The 17,275-nt window shown below is 40.2% G+C and overlaps 1 protein-coding gene across 1 annotated transcript in view; it reads left to right on the top strand.

Annotated features, from left to right (window-relative positions):
- MAP7D2 (MAP7 domain containing 2) overlaps positions 1-17,275 on the top strand; it is a 92,613-nt gene that overhangs the window by 34,795 nt on the left and 40,543 nt on the right. Inside the window, exon 2 of the mRNA XM_065641134.1 lies at positions 15,738-15,815. Within this exon, the coding sequence (XP_065497206.1) occupies positions 15,738-15,815 (78 nt within the window). The remainder of the gene's footprint in view (positions 1-15,737; positions 15,816-17,275) is intronic.

Raw genomic sequence — 17,275 nt, 5'->3', positions numbered from 1 at the left:
AGAAGGCCAATGGCATCCTGGGGTGGATTAGAAGGGGGGTGGTTAGTAGGTCGAGAGAGGTTCTCCTTCCCCTCTACGCTGCCCTGGTGAGACCTCATCTGGAATACTGTGTCCAGTTCTGGGCCCCTCAGTTCAAGAAGGACAGGGAACTGCTGGAGAGAGTCCAGCGCAGGGCCACAAAGATGATTAAGGGAGTGGAGCATCTCCCATATGAGGAAAGGCTGAGGGAGCTGAGTCTCTTTAGCTTGGAGAAGAGGAGACTGAGGGGTGACCTCATTCATGTTTATAAATTTATAAAGGGTGGGTGTCACGAGGATGGAGCCAGGCTCTTCTCGGTGACAATCAACAGTAAGAAAAGGGGTAATGAGTTCAAGCTGGAACACAAGAGGTTCCACTTAAATTTGAGAAGAAACTTCTTCTCAGTGAGGGTGACAGAACACTGGAACAGGCTGCCCAGGGAGGTTGTGGAGTCTTCTTCTCTGGAGACATTCAAAACCCGCCTGGACGCCTTTCTGTGTAACCTCACCTAGGTGTTCCTGCTCTGGCAGGGGGATTGGACTAGATGATCTTTCGAGGTCCCTTCCAATCCCTAACATTCTGTGATTCTGTGATCTTGGCAGTTTAATGTCATGACACCGGATTAAGCTTCTTTTAAAGTGCTCATTTTAGATGTTGCCTCTGCCTTTCTTTAAGCCTATCAGTTTAAATGTCAGGCAGTTAATTAGATGTTCTGAAAATCAATGCAGTGTAACATCATATCATTGTTTCCTAAGATGTTTAACCTGTGTGTTCAAACGTGGGTTTTTTGGCTATTCTATGTCCTCTGATTTTTTTAGTTGCCTTTATTCTATATTCAGAAAATAACATGTAGAAGTGGTATAGTTTTTTTTCTCTGAGCTATTAGGTTATTAAAAAAATAGCATGCAGATTTCTGTGTTTGTTTTTAGCAACTTCGATAATTTATGATAAATTTTTCTTTAAGTTTTGAGTTTTCTTTTTTCCCAAGGCCATCCTGTTGTGACTATCTGCAGCCTTGAAGATAGAAAACCTTTAATGATGTAGAGTCGTCATACACTGAATATGCTGCATTTCTCCAGGGATGCAAACGAATAAGGACTTGGATACAGGTTTTAAGCTTCTGGCTACGATTCAAGAATTCAGTTGTCTGTATTTCTTGGGAAAAAAAAAAAAGGCATAGAGGATCATACCTATCTGTCCAACAGATATCACCAACAATTAGGTGTTGAAGCCATTGGTCAACTTCAACCAAATTTGACAGAAGTTACAGTCTAGGGGGTGCTATATTCCAGCAAAGATGGTAGAAATAGGTGATGTCACGGAATGCAGTAAGAGCTCACCCCATATTACATGCCATAAAATTCACCACTCTCAGGAAGGAGTTGATTATGAATGCCCTGACCTCCAAGAACACCTCTAGAGAAACTTGCAACTTGATGGACACAAGAAAATCTGGTGTTTGGGCACAGCCCTGTAGGAAATGAGTCTTTTTAGTGCCCTGTGGAGTTTTTTTTCCAAGTCACTTGTTTGAAGAATCTGAGTTACCAGAAAAATAAGATTCTGTGGGCCAGATTTCCAGCTCTACTCTTACATCTGAATGAATCGATATGCCAAAAAAATCCCATCTGGCTGTATGATTAGATCTGGTGTATTCAGTGTGGCATCTCCCACAGGAGAAGATTGTGAGTGTGAACAGAATGAGAACAGAAACTTGCTGTGCGAAGTGCTACAAATTCAGGTGCAAGAACTACTATGTTGCATTCCGGGAGCTGCATGCAGAGGCATAAGGACTAAAATAATAAACAAATTTTGCCTTTGAACCAAACAAGTAGCTTTTCTTATACTGTGATGGAAGACTTGTGCAAGCCTTTTAATGGAGTTTGTAATTTTGGACAAATGCAAGCCATATTTTTTCATTAAAACACTTTAATTTCTGCTGGTTTTGTATAATGTTTTTAAAGTGTCTGGATGTTGATATTGATAACTAACTTTAGCACTTAAGTGCCAGTGTTGGACTTCGTTCTGAATCAAGTCAGTCTTTTCCAGATGGCTGAAAGATCAGCAGAAATATTCCAAGAAACATCACTCTTTATTTGTATTTTCTTAAAAAATAATGGTTTGGGCCAGTGTCTCTGGTCTCTGAAGTAAAGTCAGATAACAGTCAAGAGAAAACACTGCTTGTACAATGTGAGTATATGTGCAAGTGTCCGTGTGTGTCTAAAGACTGTAAAATGATTGTGCCAAGGGCAATTCCAGCCGAGTCCCCATCGTCCTCTCCTGGTGCCTGCGGTGCCGCCCCACACGCTCCCTCCTGCATTGGGATTCCCCAGAGCTGGGGCAGAGGCAGCCGTGTCATGGCAGCAAAAATTATACATTATTGTCTTAAATACATCTCCCAATTCCTTTGTCTTTGGGCCATGAAGGCCACAAGAAGGTGGGGGATACCCGCGCAAACTGGAGTCTCCATCCCATGTAGCTTTGCTGCACATCGCTGCCAAAGTTTAGATGAACTTTGACAGAAAATCCTGAATACAGGATCCAACCTCTGTGTTAAGCAGTACTTACTGCAAAGCCTAGTGACCCACTGTGTTTTAATTCGCTTTTTTCTGTTGGTGTAAGCATGCTGTGAATCCTGGATTCAGTGTATGTGTTCATCTTTGTATATCATTTAAGCACTTTGCATACAGCTTAGTCACTTTGTATAGGCAGCTTCTGTTTTATCCTTTAGTTTTAGAGAATTTTTTTTGTTAATCTTTGTAAAAGCTCTGAGTTACCTTCTTAGCCTGAAAAAAGGAAAAAAAAAAAAACTAACACAACAAACCACACGCCCCCAAAAAAACCCTGCCTCCCCCAAACCAAACAAACAAAAACCACCCAAAAAAACCACCAAAAAACCAGACAAACCCACAAAAAACCCCTTCCTCTTTTTGAGCTTGAAAAAATCAGTGGATGCACAATCCACTCATCTCTCTTACGCAGAAAAGTTTTGGTTTGGTAAAATAGCTTATTCATTCCACAGGTTAAGAGCTCCATGTACAGTGTGATTTGTGTTCTGAATTTGCATAAACACATAAGATGACTTATAGCAGGAACTCAGTGAATAATCCTCTAAGAAATTACAGATTAAACAAATATTTATGTTTTGCAGTGGTAAAAAGGCAGACTTAATCTTTTTGACACTTTTTGAAGTACTGAAAATCCAATTAAATACCACTTAAGAACATAGGTTCCTATAACTCTTTCAAGGGGTACAGAAATGATCAGCATTATTTCGGTATCAGTCCATCTAGATACTGTCCCATGCCCTTGAAAAATCCTCTTCTGAGTACTGACTTAATTGATCTAATTCCATCCTGTCTGTTTCCACAAAAACGCAAAAGTTGTCAGAATGGGGCAGGGTTCAGGCAAGGTGGATGAGAGACCCAGTGTGTCTTAGTGTACCCGTGGATTCCTTCAACAGGCTGCACCAGCCCCATGGATAAATTAGATTTCCTGTGTCAGTGTTAAGACAATCTCTACTTTGGGCTATTTCCTGGGTATTTAGAAGCCTTGACTAATTCAGACACTTTAACATAGTTCAAGGGTAAGAGTTGAATGAGGTTCTTGCTTTTGGAGCCTTGTCCTTTGGGATTTGTTTGGTTTTGAACAGAGACAATTAACATTTTTCTGTGCACAGTGGCTGATGTTAAATAGTTGGATCAAGAAAAATCATTATAAATTATCATACAAAAATGCATTCGTTATGTACAAAAGGATGTATGCAAATAGAATATTTTTGTTCTTTTTGGTGCAGCAAGGTCTCAGCAGTGTCTTGCAGGTGGAACTCCATGCACCAAAACCTTCATGTTTGGTGTTCCTTGAGAGTCAGAAGCTCACAAAGCACAGGTAGAAAACTAGGCAGAAGTTGCAACAAGGGCATGTTAGGCTTTTGATGGAAGACCTAGAAGGATTAGATGCTCAGACAAGATCAAATAACTGCGTAAGTGACACAGGGAAAAAGTTCACATTCTGGATTTAAAAGGGCAAATACTCGGATTCCGCTACTAAATTATATTATTTATTAAGAATTGTATCTAGGAGCCAACTGGGGCATCCAAAGCAGAAGCTGTATGGAATACACTGTGGTAAACTGACCAGAAACATACTTAAAACTATATGTCCATACATAACATCATTAATATGAAGTACAGTGGCATAGTACACCTACTAAAATGCAACAAAAAAGGTTAAAGACAGACATCTAATTGTAAAAGCTTTTCTTCCCTATGAGGGTTTACTATGCACATTCCTAGAACAAATTGTTTTGGTTTTGGTAAGTGATAGCTGCTCTTCCTCTCCCATAAATAAATCCATGGGAAATGCTTTTACTGTGCTTCACACTAATAATAACATTTAAACTCCTGCTCCTAATCATAGTTAAGTCCGTAGAGGGTGAAGTTCACTTGATCATGTCTGCTCTGGATTAATCAGCTTTGCTTCCTTTTTGAAGCTTTTGTCAAATCACAGGGAAAAGGTGCTTTCTACATTTGGTATTTGGTGGCTGCTTCTGTGTAGAATAATACGCTGTTTCAGTGGTGCACTAGGTAGGGGCAGAGCGAAGTGGAGGTTATTTAAGTTAGTCATTGCTGAGTGCATGCCATGTCAGTAAGTCATCAATGCCTTTTTTTTTTTTTTTTTTTTTTTTAGAAAGATATATATATAGAAAATTGCAAATGGATTCTTCTTTTGTTAAATGCTCTATATTCACTTTGATCACCACAAAGAACAGAAACACCCTAAAGCCTTCTCCAAGTCTTCAGTCATCACTGACTTCATGATGGAGGGCAGAGTATAGTGAGAAATGAAGGCAGTGTTAAAAAGTTACTTGTACTGTCTAGGAAAACAATGTAGGCATATTGTTGAAATACATGGCATGCTGGCAACGCTTTGTGTGTCTGTAGGCGTTGTTAGAAGCCATGTATGTTTTCTTGATTCTCTAAATATACTTTTTCTACAACTTGGAGCAAATCCCAAAGCTCAGATATCTATATTGCAGTTTCTATTAAATTAGACTTGAAAGAAAAAAATTAGCGAAAGGACTCTGCAGAGCCATCCCTGTACATATCTGTGCAGTGGATTGTTTAAGGTCAGTAAGTGTAAGCAAGTGTACAAATTGCCACTTCTGAAATGCTCATTCACCAAGCCTCTGTCTCCCCAGTGTGATTCACTTATTTGTAGATAGTAACCTTGTTTTATCATTTCTTCAGTGATTATCCTTTTTTTTTTTTTTTTAAATGACAATTAAAAGAATATACTGACAAATCTGTGTCTTCATTTTTACTCAAGGCTCCAGAAGAACGCTTTCTGGCAGAAGTTGGTTTAGAAGTAAGTTGTAGTTTTGCCATGTCATGATTCTGTATGGGTACTTTGACACAGAGGTTAAGAGTTTGATTATAGGGCTTCTTTTTGTCTCTACCAGTTGGCCCATCTGTAAGCAGTTGCTTTCCTGTGCGAGGCCGCTGCCATCTGCGTTGCCCTCCAGCCCTGCAGGCAGAGAGGGACCTCACAGGCACGCATGGTGTACGGAGTCTGCGGGGCTTCCCCCGAAACGCTGTCGTGTGACCCCTGAAGTTACCTGAAATTAGAGGTTTGCAGCTGCTCAGTACCAGTGCTGTGAAAGTTCCTTTTTGGACAAAAGGAGCTCTGGCGGTAGAATGGTGGAATCACCATCCGTGGAGGTGTTTAAAAGGTGTATAGATGAGGCTCTTGGGGACATGGTTTAGTGCCAGAGTTAGGTTGTGCTTGGACTTGATATTCTTAATGGTCTCTTGCAACCAAAATTATTCTGTAATGGGCTTGAGCAGCGCACCTCAGTGCCATGAGCCGGGCAGCTTGACACACGCTCCAGGCTACTGCCATGGTGGGGGAATCATCCCAACTTTCCTCTTTGCTGTCAAGCAGATTTTTACCAAGGGGTGGCACGGTGGGCTGCAGGGTGGAGGCAGCATGACTGCTCACCGCTGAGGGCAGCATTGCTGGGGTGGCAAGGCCAGTGACAACGAAGAGCCTGAGCGTGGAGACAGGAGCTCTGCCCAGTACGCTCTTTGAGTTCTCACATCAGGTAAGCTGTCTGTTCTCTTCAGACAATCGTATTTACAAATGCAGACTCCTGCCCCGCTTTGTCTTAAATTCTAGTATCAGGTGTGGCTGCAAGGGTTTGAGTAAGTGTTCATTGTTGTCAGTGAAAAAAAAGGCACAGTAAAAGGAGAGGAATGGTGCACCTCAGGTGCAGGTCATCTCCTTGCCCACACGGGGGCTGTGCAAGACTGCAGTGGCTGTGAAGACATCCACAAAAGCTCTTGCCACCTGGATCTGGAAAAGCAGTTTTGTGCTTTCCCTTTACTTCTGATGTTTTCAGCTACCATTTGGGAGTGCAACATGGCAGTGAAAATTGTAAAACTATCAAAGCGTAAGATCACTATTCAGTGCCATACACCAGCAAAGCAAATTAACTTGAATAGGAAGTGGGTTTTAACATGCATTTGGGAATTATAAGCTAGCTGAAGGTTGGAGAAATGGATACTTAGAGTTTCCATCTCATTTACTGATGCTAAAAATATCCAAATCTCTTAGTGAAATGCTAGTTTTCACTGACCTCTGGCTATCTAAAACCTAATAATAAATATGTAACATCAGCATATGTTGATACATAAATGTGTATTGCAAGTCCAGAAACACTTTTAATGAGGAATTGAAGTGTGCTAGACTACAGTATAGACACAAAGCTATTGCTTCTAGTTCATTTTGGTGACAAATGTTTTTGGAAAGAAAATTAATTTATTTAATTTTGATGTGTATATTCCTAAAATGAGGTTGTTCCAGTTGAGTTCACTGAGATGAAGAAACAAATGTATGTGATCCCAAAACATTTCCCGTAGATAATTCAGGCAAAATAACGATGACTCGAGGCTTACTGTCCTACAGTGAGGCTTTTTCTTGCAAATGTCGTAAGGTGAAGTGAACTAGGTAAGCAGCATTTATAGAGACTGTTCTTCTAACAAACGTATCTTCCATTTATTACAATAGTATGTAAGTGATAGATGGGACCTCTTTTCAGACTTGGGTGGGGCATGCAAGGGCTTCCTGATCCTTACAAGGTATTTCCATCTTTTCTGTTTTAACAAAGTTGTTATGCTGAAGTCAGTGAAACTAGTCTGTGCAAGTTAGTAAATGCATAAATCCTAAATACATGTTGGGACAATCGCTAATTCAGCAGATATATGCAGTGAGCGAATGACAGGAAAAAATATTTCTGTAGTGGAAAAAAAAAAATTTCTTTCTTGTTTGTGTGTTGTTTTAGTATTTAATTTCCAGCTGCTGCCAGCTATTATTCCTTGATGAACCTACTTCTGTTTTAGTTTCAAAGTGCTAAGTGATTTAGAAGCAGTATTTGGTTTTGTTTATTCCTTTTTTTTTAATTCATTCCAGGATTCATAGTCTTTCAGAAAGTTGCTGGTTTGATTCCTGTACTCCCCTCCTTGCAGAGGATTTTAGGATTATTTACTTGCTCAGGGAGCAGGTTTGAAAAGGATGGCTTTTCTTTGGACACAGTGTGTATGTGTAGGAAGAATCCATTATCAAGATAGTGTCATGAATCCCTTTTGGGTTACGCTCTTCTCTTATTCCACTCCTCATTATAAATCTCGTGTAGTTAAGTATCTGAAGGGGGAAAGGGCTATGTTGTTATTTTTGGTTAATATTCTTGAGGGCTTTTTCTGATAATATAATTAAAGTTGTGACCAGGTCAATTTCAAAAGCCATAATTTTCCTACATCTTAAGTGCACCTGCAAATTTGATTTGTCTGTCTTTTACACTGAGAATTTCTACATTTACTAGAAAAAATATTTTTTTAAAGCAAGTTGTCAGGGAGGGAAAGCAATAAAACCTCCAAACCTCAACCCTACCAAAATCCTCTTAACCCCTGCAAAAAAACCCCTGAGGCACCCCAAAAGCCCTGATTTAGACTATTTCAAAGGATAAGTCTTAAAAATCATTCATAGCTGTGATTCTGATGTTGTGCGGTGTCTTTTTTTTAATAAAGAACGTCTGGAAATTGTCCATAAACTTAGATCGTACAGCAAATGTGTAACTTAAATCAGTTGTAATTAGGAAAATGGCTAGATATTTTGGTAACAACAACTACAAATCAATGAGAATCTTCAGGCCTTTTTTCTAATTCTTTGATCAAATTTCACAATTTTTCGTCAACTTTTTCCTCTTTTGTATAATTATCTTGATGCTAAATTCTGCTCCTGCTGATATTCTGCAAAAGATAAAGCTCTTGAGGCTCGCATGAGGGTAGGAGCGGCATCAATACCTGGTTGGGTCCCTACCTGCCAGGTTGCTTTGGAGCCAGCGGTAGAGCTGCGCCTGCTTTGATTCATAGAATCATGGAATCATTTTGGTTGGAAAAGACCCTTAAGATCATCGAGTCCAACCATTAACGCAGGAAACTTTCTGTTAAGTCTTTTACCTTTAGATTGGCAAATAACTTCTGAAAACTTGCCAAGCTCAAGAATTCTGTGTTACTACCAAGAAGCGTTTTGAATAGAATTTGCTTTAGCTTGAATATCAGGGAGCTGTTTCATTCATCCTTCAAATTATTTCTTTTTCTTTGTATGCATGCATGAGCTTCCCTCTGGTGGATGGCTACCAGAGCAGCAGCTATTTTGAAGCTAGTGTTAGAGCACTCAAGAACTGTTAGCTAAGGCTCTGCACATGTTTACAAGTATGAACATTTTATTTTACATTAAAACTTTATAGGAGGCTATTAACAGTGGTTGCCTGTTTGTCTTCTGGTGAGGAATAATCCCATTGCTGGACAAAAGATGTGTAAAAAGCAAAAGGAGACCTTTTTTCCTCCTTTCTCCCTCACCTATGTGAGTTAAGAGTCTTGGAAAGTGTTACCAGTGCAGAGAAAGCAAGGGAATGTGACACACTTCCTTGGAGTAAGATGGCGAGGCAGCTCTGTCTTTTATCCCTATTTACCATCTGTAAGTGTCTCTACACAGGCTTTGTTCAGTAGTGTATAAAATCTGACGTACATATCCACCGTTTGATAGTTAACTCCGCAGGTGCATGTTTGTGCGTGTGCTACAAAGATGAACTTTTCAGAGAAATGACAGTACTTCTAAAAGTCTTTGAGAATAGATTTTCATTTAAGCTTCATGTGAAGTTATCTGCAGTCATACAATAAACACAAAATGAAATGGAATTTGTGTGTTCATCAGCTTCTGCTATTAAAATTACTATTAATGAACAGTAAAAGTTCTCTTCATGCATAATACACATTCACCTATATAGAGACCTTTCTTTTTGAAGACAAAATTTTTCAATCGTAATAACGTTGAAAGGATTATCTGGGATCTGTATTGACAAAGGTAAGAACACAGAGGTTTTTAAAGTAACTGCTGAACTTAGAAATGCTATATTTAAACTTCTGTCTTCATAAACATGAGTGATGCAGGGTTCATTCTGAAAAAAAGTGAAGTAAAAATAAAACAACCTATGGTTTAGTTATGGCTCAATCTCTACCATTCACCTCCCTTTTTGTGCAATTTTTGTAATTACCTGCAGTAAGAAGCTGAAGGCATAGACTAGAAGGGGAGGAAGATCTACCTGCAGATTCCAGATGGGTCTGGGGTCTGATGTAGTTCGGAATACACAGCTATACATGTTTGCATGTGTCAAAACTGGGAGAAAGACACTGGCAAACTCTCGTTCAGCCTCCAGACTGCTTTCTGCCTGAGAGGTTATAGAAGCACAAGAATAAAATGACAGCGTAGAACACACATTGACATAGTGCTGCTGCTTTCTGTGTATTTGCCGTGTGGTAGGGACCTGTTCAGTTAATTATTAATCTAGTGTTATTAGTTATCCGGTGTTTTCATAAGTAAAAACATTCTGCTAATGTATCTTATCAGTACTCCGTGTGATCTTGAGAGGCATTTGCTGTGTCTGCCCGATGCTGGAGTCTCCATGGGTCACTGTTAGGGCTGCACACAGTGTTTATATGCAAAGCATCCCATGGAGCTGATGAGCTGTCATGGGCTCATGCAGAACTGAAAAGATCCACTTTTTACATTTTAGCAAGATTTTCCTCCCCATGCAGTAATTAAGGTATTTTTGTTGCTGTACGTGATCACCAAATGACCTGTATGTACTTTATGAATCATTGTAAAGTTATTTGGCCAGCATTTGGGGGCTGATTTTTCACCTTAAACTTAAGTAAACATACCAGCAAGACATATCTTGCTACTGTAATCTTTGTGTAAGTATGGTGTACAGCTGAACTTCTTGATTCAAAGGAATAATTTGAAAATCCGGGGTGGGGATCATGAACATGAAGCAGACACTTGGTGACACTTTTTGTCCCAGCTGTTTAAGCTGAGGGTGCAGGTCCCTGACAGCTTCCTTGGCCTGTGGGCCAGGCTGCTTCTCAGACAATTACCCTGGGGTGTTTGAAATGTCACGACGTTTGGCAGCTGAGTCTGCCTTTAATGATTTCATTTACTTAACATCTTTATAACAATAGATAGCCATCGTGGGATTCTAACTAGACATAATGGAAAATGTCCCTTTTTTCTAGTTATATTTGAAATCTGGCTTGGCCAACATAAAAATAAAATGAAGTAGCTGAAAGTGGAAGAATTCTGATTCTTTGTATTTAGATTTTTGAGTGCAATACAATAAACAGTGGGGTTTTTTTTCTTTTTTAGTTAAAGAAAACTTTTAAAAAGACAATTATCAAAAAGGAGGACAATCCACTAAATCTTACTGAACTGCAAAGCCCTTGTGTTGTTTGTGTGTTTACGTGAAAGGCTCTCAGTGATGCAGAAGAATTAAAATTTAGAAAAAGTGCATTTTGCTAATAGAAAGTGTTGTCCAGGTACAGTCACATGCAGTTTCATACCTTTTTTTTTCCCTGTCAGTATAGTCAGTAATTGAAAACTTAGAACGTAACACGTTTTCGTTCAGTACCCAGAGGGAAGCAGCGGCAGGTGGAAAAGATTGTTCTTTATTGTTTCAAAGAACAGTCTCAAGGGAGAGAGAAAGCAGGTTTTTAGGGAGCAAAACCTTGATTTTTATATACTGAGATTATATGATTTGGAACAACAGAGTTCGCCAGCAGAACAGTGGGTGTAAGTGCAGGGACATCTCATGCTGAGCTGCTGTGTAGACCACATCTCCACACCCCTGGCAAGGCCACCCTTTGGCCGAACTGCATCCAAATCAGGAATTCCACCAACACAGCAGTATCACTGTAGATGACACGTACTGTGGCAAAGGTCTAAAAATGTTGGATGGTATCATTTGGAATCGGTGAAAGTCTAAATGTGTCAAACATGGTCATGTAGGATGGCCAAAGTTCTAAGTATGTTGAAAACTGTTACGTAGAGCTGAGCTCAGATCCCCAGCTGACTTCTGTGTTGTGGTGCCTGCTATCAAGGGCTTTGTCTGCTATATATGAATACATTGTGAAACCAAATACCATGGGATGTTTTAGAGGACAGAAGTGTATGTGGGTTCAATAACAAAATAGGACCAAAAAAAAAAAAGGAAGCCCTACCTGCTGGCAGTTACTCGGGTGCAAATTTCAGGAGAGGAGGTGTCCAAACAGCTGGTTTGACCTTCTGAAATGTACTCTCTGCTGCCAGTAGCTGCATTGTCCTGCTCCCGTGCTTGTTTTCTCAATCAGAAACAGGATACGGATTTGAAAAGATGGAGCTTGCCTTGTGTCTCATCGGGACAGGACAACCTTCCTCTCTGCCTTGAGCAACCACCAAGAGGCTTATGCAAGTGGCACGTGGAGCGGAGCAGAGTGCGTGTGAACGTGTTCTGGCACATTTTGTCACTCTGTGTAGGTTTACCTTGCCCATCAAAAAAGGTTCAAGCAGCGATTCACGTGTTGGTTTTTACTCCTGTGAATATTTATTTCAAAGTAACATTATTGAAAGCATCCTGCAGCATTAGATAGTATATTAGCTAGTATATATCACTGCTGCTGTCTTTTTAACTGGTTTTAAGTTACGGTATTTTTCTGTAGAAATCCTTGTTGTAACAAAGTCGCAGAGGAGCAGCTGGCCCTCTTCAGTCAAAAAAATAAGGCGCAGTCTCAAGGAATTAGCCCAGCGGTTAAACATGTGCCTTTGAGAGAGAGGACCCTTTGGAAAAGGAGTTTTTGGGGACAACTGGGAGATGGATTAGAAGCAGCAGGGATTTGTGTGTGTGTGTTGTTCCTTACAGTAAAATCTTCAATATTGTTGCTTGGGCAGTTTCCTTATTATTCTGCAAGTCTAGGAATAAAAGGTTGTTAGAGAATTTTCTATCAGTGTCTCTTTGTAGTCGTTACTCTGGTTGGCAGAAGGCACAACCAGCCTGCATTTGCGTCCTGACTCTTAAACGTGTCGTTGGCTGCTGTATGCCTTTCTAACTTGAGGGATCAGGGGCTTAGCTGTAAATATGAGAAACGCTCAGGATAAAGCTGAGTATACAGAATATGAACCTGAGGTTGCTAATGACAGTGAAAGCTTTTTTTGCTGAGGTGTTTTCTTTTTCATGCAAACCTTGTTCTGCCCTCTGCAGGCAGTTTGTGTTAGGAAACAGAGAGGATGTTATGTTGTTTTCATGGTAGAGTTACTTGTGCTGGCTTGCTGTTTGCAGTCTGCTTTACCAAACAGAGTTTGAATTCCTGTTACCAAATTTCATGCCACAAGTAACTGCTATGCCTATTTAATGTATGAAGATGTGTAGTAAATACACTAATTTTAGCCTTAAAAATCATCCCAAGGTACACGTTATTACCCAGCAAGTAGTCCTTCAAATCTGTATTTACTTTCTGAAGGCAAGCAAATTTCTGATTTTTGGCAGGCATGCCGATTTGTGAAGCCAAGTACTTGCATTAAGAAATGCTAGTATTGAGGATGTCTGTGCTATTCTAGTGCTACCCTTGCTGCATGCGTGTGCATTTGATCCCTGTACTTACTAAATTGCGAACTGTTTTCCTCCACACAGTTTTTTTGCACACTGGTGTGTTACACATGTAATGAGCAGCAATCTCATGTATTTGTTGTTTCATCTGCGAGATAACCAAGTCTGGACTGCTGTTCTTCAAGACTTCAGATTATTGTTCTGTCTACTTTCCAGTTTCAGAAGGAACTGGAGCAAGAAGCACTAATCACTTGGTTCACCTCTTGAGGACATTCACCTTATGCACTAAATAAGCAAAGCAACCTAAAAGGAAAAAATGCATAATATATGTGTAAAAAGAAGCAAAGTAAGGATTGTACAGACTGCTTCAATTCTGATACATCCTCGTTTCTTAAGTGTCTGGCATTACAGCCTAGGTCTTCTTTTAATATTACCTGAGTGGGGTTGCGATCCAAATTCTTGAGAAAGCCAACCTGAAAAATTGTTCAGCAACTTTGGATAGCTGTGGCAGTTGTGAGCAAGTCCTGAGCTTTTAGATCCACTTCTGCCAGTTGCGTTCATGAAGCAATCAAAGTAGAGATAAGTTTGCTGTAATTTTATTGACAAGCATAATGGGATGTATTTTTGTCAGTGGGTTTCACAGATGGTTGCTGAAAGCAGGAGAGTGATGAGTCAGTGCAGGATTTTGTGAACGTAATCCATGGACATGGACTATCTTGCTGTCATTTTCCCCATCCCTACAGTTTATCCCCATCCTAGTTTCCATACTTCAGGTTCCACCTCTCCATCTGAGTTACATCCCTTGCAGCAGAAGACCTTAGCTCCTGCCTCTGCTTGCCTCTTTCCCTTTCTTCAGCGTCCACTTGCTCTCAAGCTCAGTCTTCCCTCTTTGGGCTCTTGATCCAGTCTTGATTTCACCTCCCGTGCTGCTTCTAGCCTAAATTGTAGGTTTCATGCTGTTTTGACTTTCAGATCACTGAAAAACTTTCCATTGGAGCTGTAATTTAACTGTGCTGTGACAACAGGATTTCCCTTCTTGGCTGCTTATTGCGGGCCCCTTCAAAGTAGTTGCAAACCTTGGCTGTGGTTGCTTTACTGAGCCACCTCCTCGTCTCTTCTCCCTGCTTGTCAACTCTGACAATAAATGGCAGCCAAGCAAACAAGTGGACTAGGATGGAAGTAGGATGAGTCTTCGCTAATAGATAGATATGTATTTGACCCACAAATTCTAGTTGTAATTAACCAGCTGGGAGGTATAATTGCAATTTTCCGGAGGCCTGGCTGCTATCAGGTAGTCTCTGTCAGTGTGTGCAGAGGAGGATTAGAGATAGTGTTTGAAGGTGCTGCTTGGGGAAAAAGCAAGCTGTTATTCTAATGGAGGACAGCTGGGACCTGCATTTTTCACCAGTCACCAGGGACCACCAAGGCTGTTTTTCAGCCTTCCTACAGAACAGTGCATTTTACAGAAAGGCACTTGCTATGCGACACCTTTGCTCGAACAGACAGGATGCCCTCGGAGAGCAGCCTGCAAATGTGACTTCTCAAGAAGACAGCGGGGTTACAATCTAAGTAACTTTTCCACTCATATTTATCTGATAAAATTAACAAATGCAGTTCTTAGAGGAAAAGGGAAGGGGACTTAATTATAATTCAGTGACTCAGTAGGGAGCCCAAATAATGATTGCAAAGGATGTAAACTGTGCTGTGAGACACTGTGCCTGTTTGCACTGCAGCACTGCCAAGACCCCAGGAGATCCTGAGAGCAAAGAGAAAAACAAAGGTGCTGGAGGCCCCATCAGCTGGGTTTAAAAGGATACCATCCTCTAGCTGGTCCATCAAGTCGCTGGCTGAAGCCTGCCCAGAGAGCACAGGCTGGTGGCCTTACCTGTGCTATTGCAGAAGGTCCGTGGAAGAGCCTGCCAGGGTCTGGCTGGCTGCTCCTTCCCGGGCATGCAGGCAGGTGACCCCGAGGCACCTCCCGTGTCATGGCTCTGCCTGCCTGCTTAAATTGCGCTTTTTGCTGGCTCACGCTGTACAAAACTGGGGTGTCTGGATCCAAGTACAAAACATCCCTAGGCAACCTCCTCCCAAGCAAGTAACCTGCATTTAGATACCAAGTCGAGGAGGAAACAAAGTGTTTCCTACCTGGAAAAGAGGGCAGGAGGGCTGCTGCCGCCCTGTCCTCATCCAGCGCTAATTGCTGGTTGCTGAGATGAGCTGGTGCTGGTGGTTTCCTGTGGGCAGGGGAGCTCTGGGGCTGTGTTAAGCCATAAATACAAAGGCTGGGACTCCATATAGCATTAAACTGTAAGAGCACTGCGTATGGCTTTTACTGCTTTCCTGAACTACCTTTGCCTTTTTTTTAGCCAAAAACTTCAAAAATGCGGTTATTAACAAAGATGAGTACGTGTTAATTGCATCCTTATGGTTTTTCCCAAGAAAACTTCAAGTTCTATAAAAAGCAGTGGCAGCATGCTTGTTTGCTCTGAGAAGAGGAGTCAGGCATTTACACTGAGGAGCTGTGCTTGGAGTCCGGCAGTAGGTAGGAGACTCTGCTCAAGATGGATCCGAATTCCAGCTTGTTATCCCGCCTGCATACAACTGCAAAATAATTTTTGTTGTTGGAGTTGTTAAATGCAGTAGTTATGACTTATTTTTGGTGGCTTTTTTTACTTCTTTTAGATACTTCTTTAGTTTTACTGACACCTTTTTTTTTTTTTTTTCCCCCCCTCCCTCTCCCTGATTTCAGCCATTGATGGATTTCTGAAAACAGATGAAAGACAAAGACTGGCAAAGGAGAGAAGAGAAGAAAGGGAGAAATACCTTGGTAAGATTGCAGGAGGTGTATGTATTATTTATGTATATGTGTTAATAAGCTTAAGTTACTAACACGACATTTCTTTCTGTTCTGAATTTTAAACGTTGTGGTTCAGTGTATTCCTAGTCTTTCGCTTATATTACTACTTCTAAATTAAATTATAAAAACCAAATTAATCGATGTAGTCTTTGATTTCCATTTGAGTATTTAAGATTCTGTAGTTAAAAGTTGACCTTCTTTGGTGTATGCAGTTTTGAATACAGATTTATGTGCAAGATATTGACTGTTAGGATTCCAATTTGTAAAAATACCAAATAAGCCTTGAGTAATACCCAAGGTGATATGAAGGATAATCTGGTGAAACAGCCTCAACTGTAGTCTATTAAATTTTAGCCATATTAAAAGATATTATGGAGTTGTTAAGTATGGCATAAAGCAGATACTTTCCCATAAGTTTTAAAATTATTAATCTTTCAAGAGAATGAAATAAATTGATTCATTTCCTGAATGACATAAGCATTGATTTTTAAGTTTTAAAAATAGTTGTTTTCAATCTACTAATACTTCCAAATACCTCCAGGGACATGTTGAGAAAATTTTGCAAGTTTGTATGTATATGTATATATATATATAAAAAAATAAAAAGAGAGAGAGAGTGTATGTGTATATTCATTTAATTTATATATATGCATATACATATATATGAATGAAATCAACTGTTCAATGTTGTGTTGGACTTTTTGTATATACATATATATATATATATATATATAAAAAAGATGTTGAACAGGTAATTTCCTTTTTCCTCAGTGTAATAACAAGAAATGCCAGCAGCACTGTTTCTTAAGGTTCCCTGACAATACCTATCAGAAGGAATTGTTAGTGTCTTATGCTTTTGTAAAACGTAAGTTAGGCATATATTTTGAGGAAATTACAACTAAAACAGTGTGGACACTTGTGAAAAGAATCATAGGGAAACACTGTTTTTCTTGCAATAAATAAATTGTTGACCACTTCTTGACAAAACCTGAGGCTTGAGACCAGACAGTTGACACTATTTAGTACTGTGAGTTTGGCGAGCAAGATTCTTTTTGGTAGTTCCTGTGAAAATCTGCTGGTGTTTAATCTCCCTAGAGGTTCTGTCTACATGAAGCATGCACCAGCTTACATCACTTCCAGGTCTTTTGTCTTGGTTATCCCTTCTTTGCTGGTTCCCAAGGAAGTGAGATGATGAGTAGATTGGAAAGGACTTGAATTACAAAGCAGAAGAGCAGATGAGAGGAAAACTGAAAGCTGGAGAATCTGGGAGAGGTTGCTCCAGGGCATTTGAAAGTTGTTGGTTCCAGTTCTTGTCTCCAGATGCCATACGTGCTTTTTGGAAACATACTTTTTTAGGGTTAAGACCATTTCTAGAATGGGAAACTCTGGGTTTTGGCTACAGCAGCTACTTGTCTTTGGCAAATTTATTT

Source organism: Caloenas nicobarica, chromosome 1, assembly GCF_036013445.1.
Source record: "Caloenas nicobarica isolate bCalNic1 chromosome 1, bCalNic1.hap1, whole genome shotgun sequence".
NCBI classification, from domain to species: domain Eukaryota; kingdom Metazoa; phylum Chordata; class Aves; order Columbiformes; family Columbidae; genus Caloenas; species Caloenas nicobarica.
This window is presented reverse-complemented; position numbering and strand designations above follow the sequence as displayed.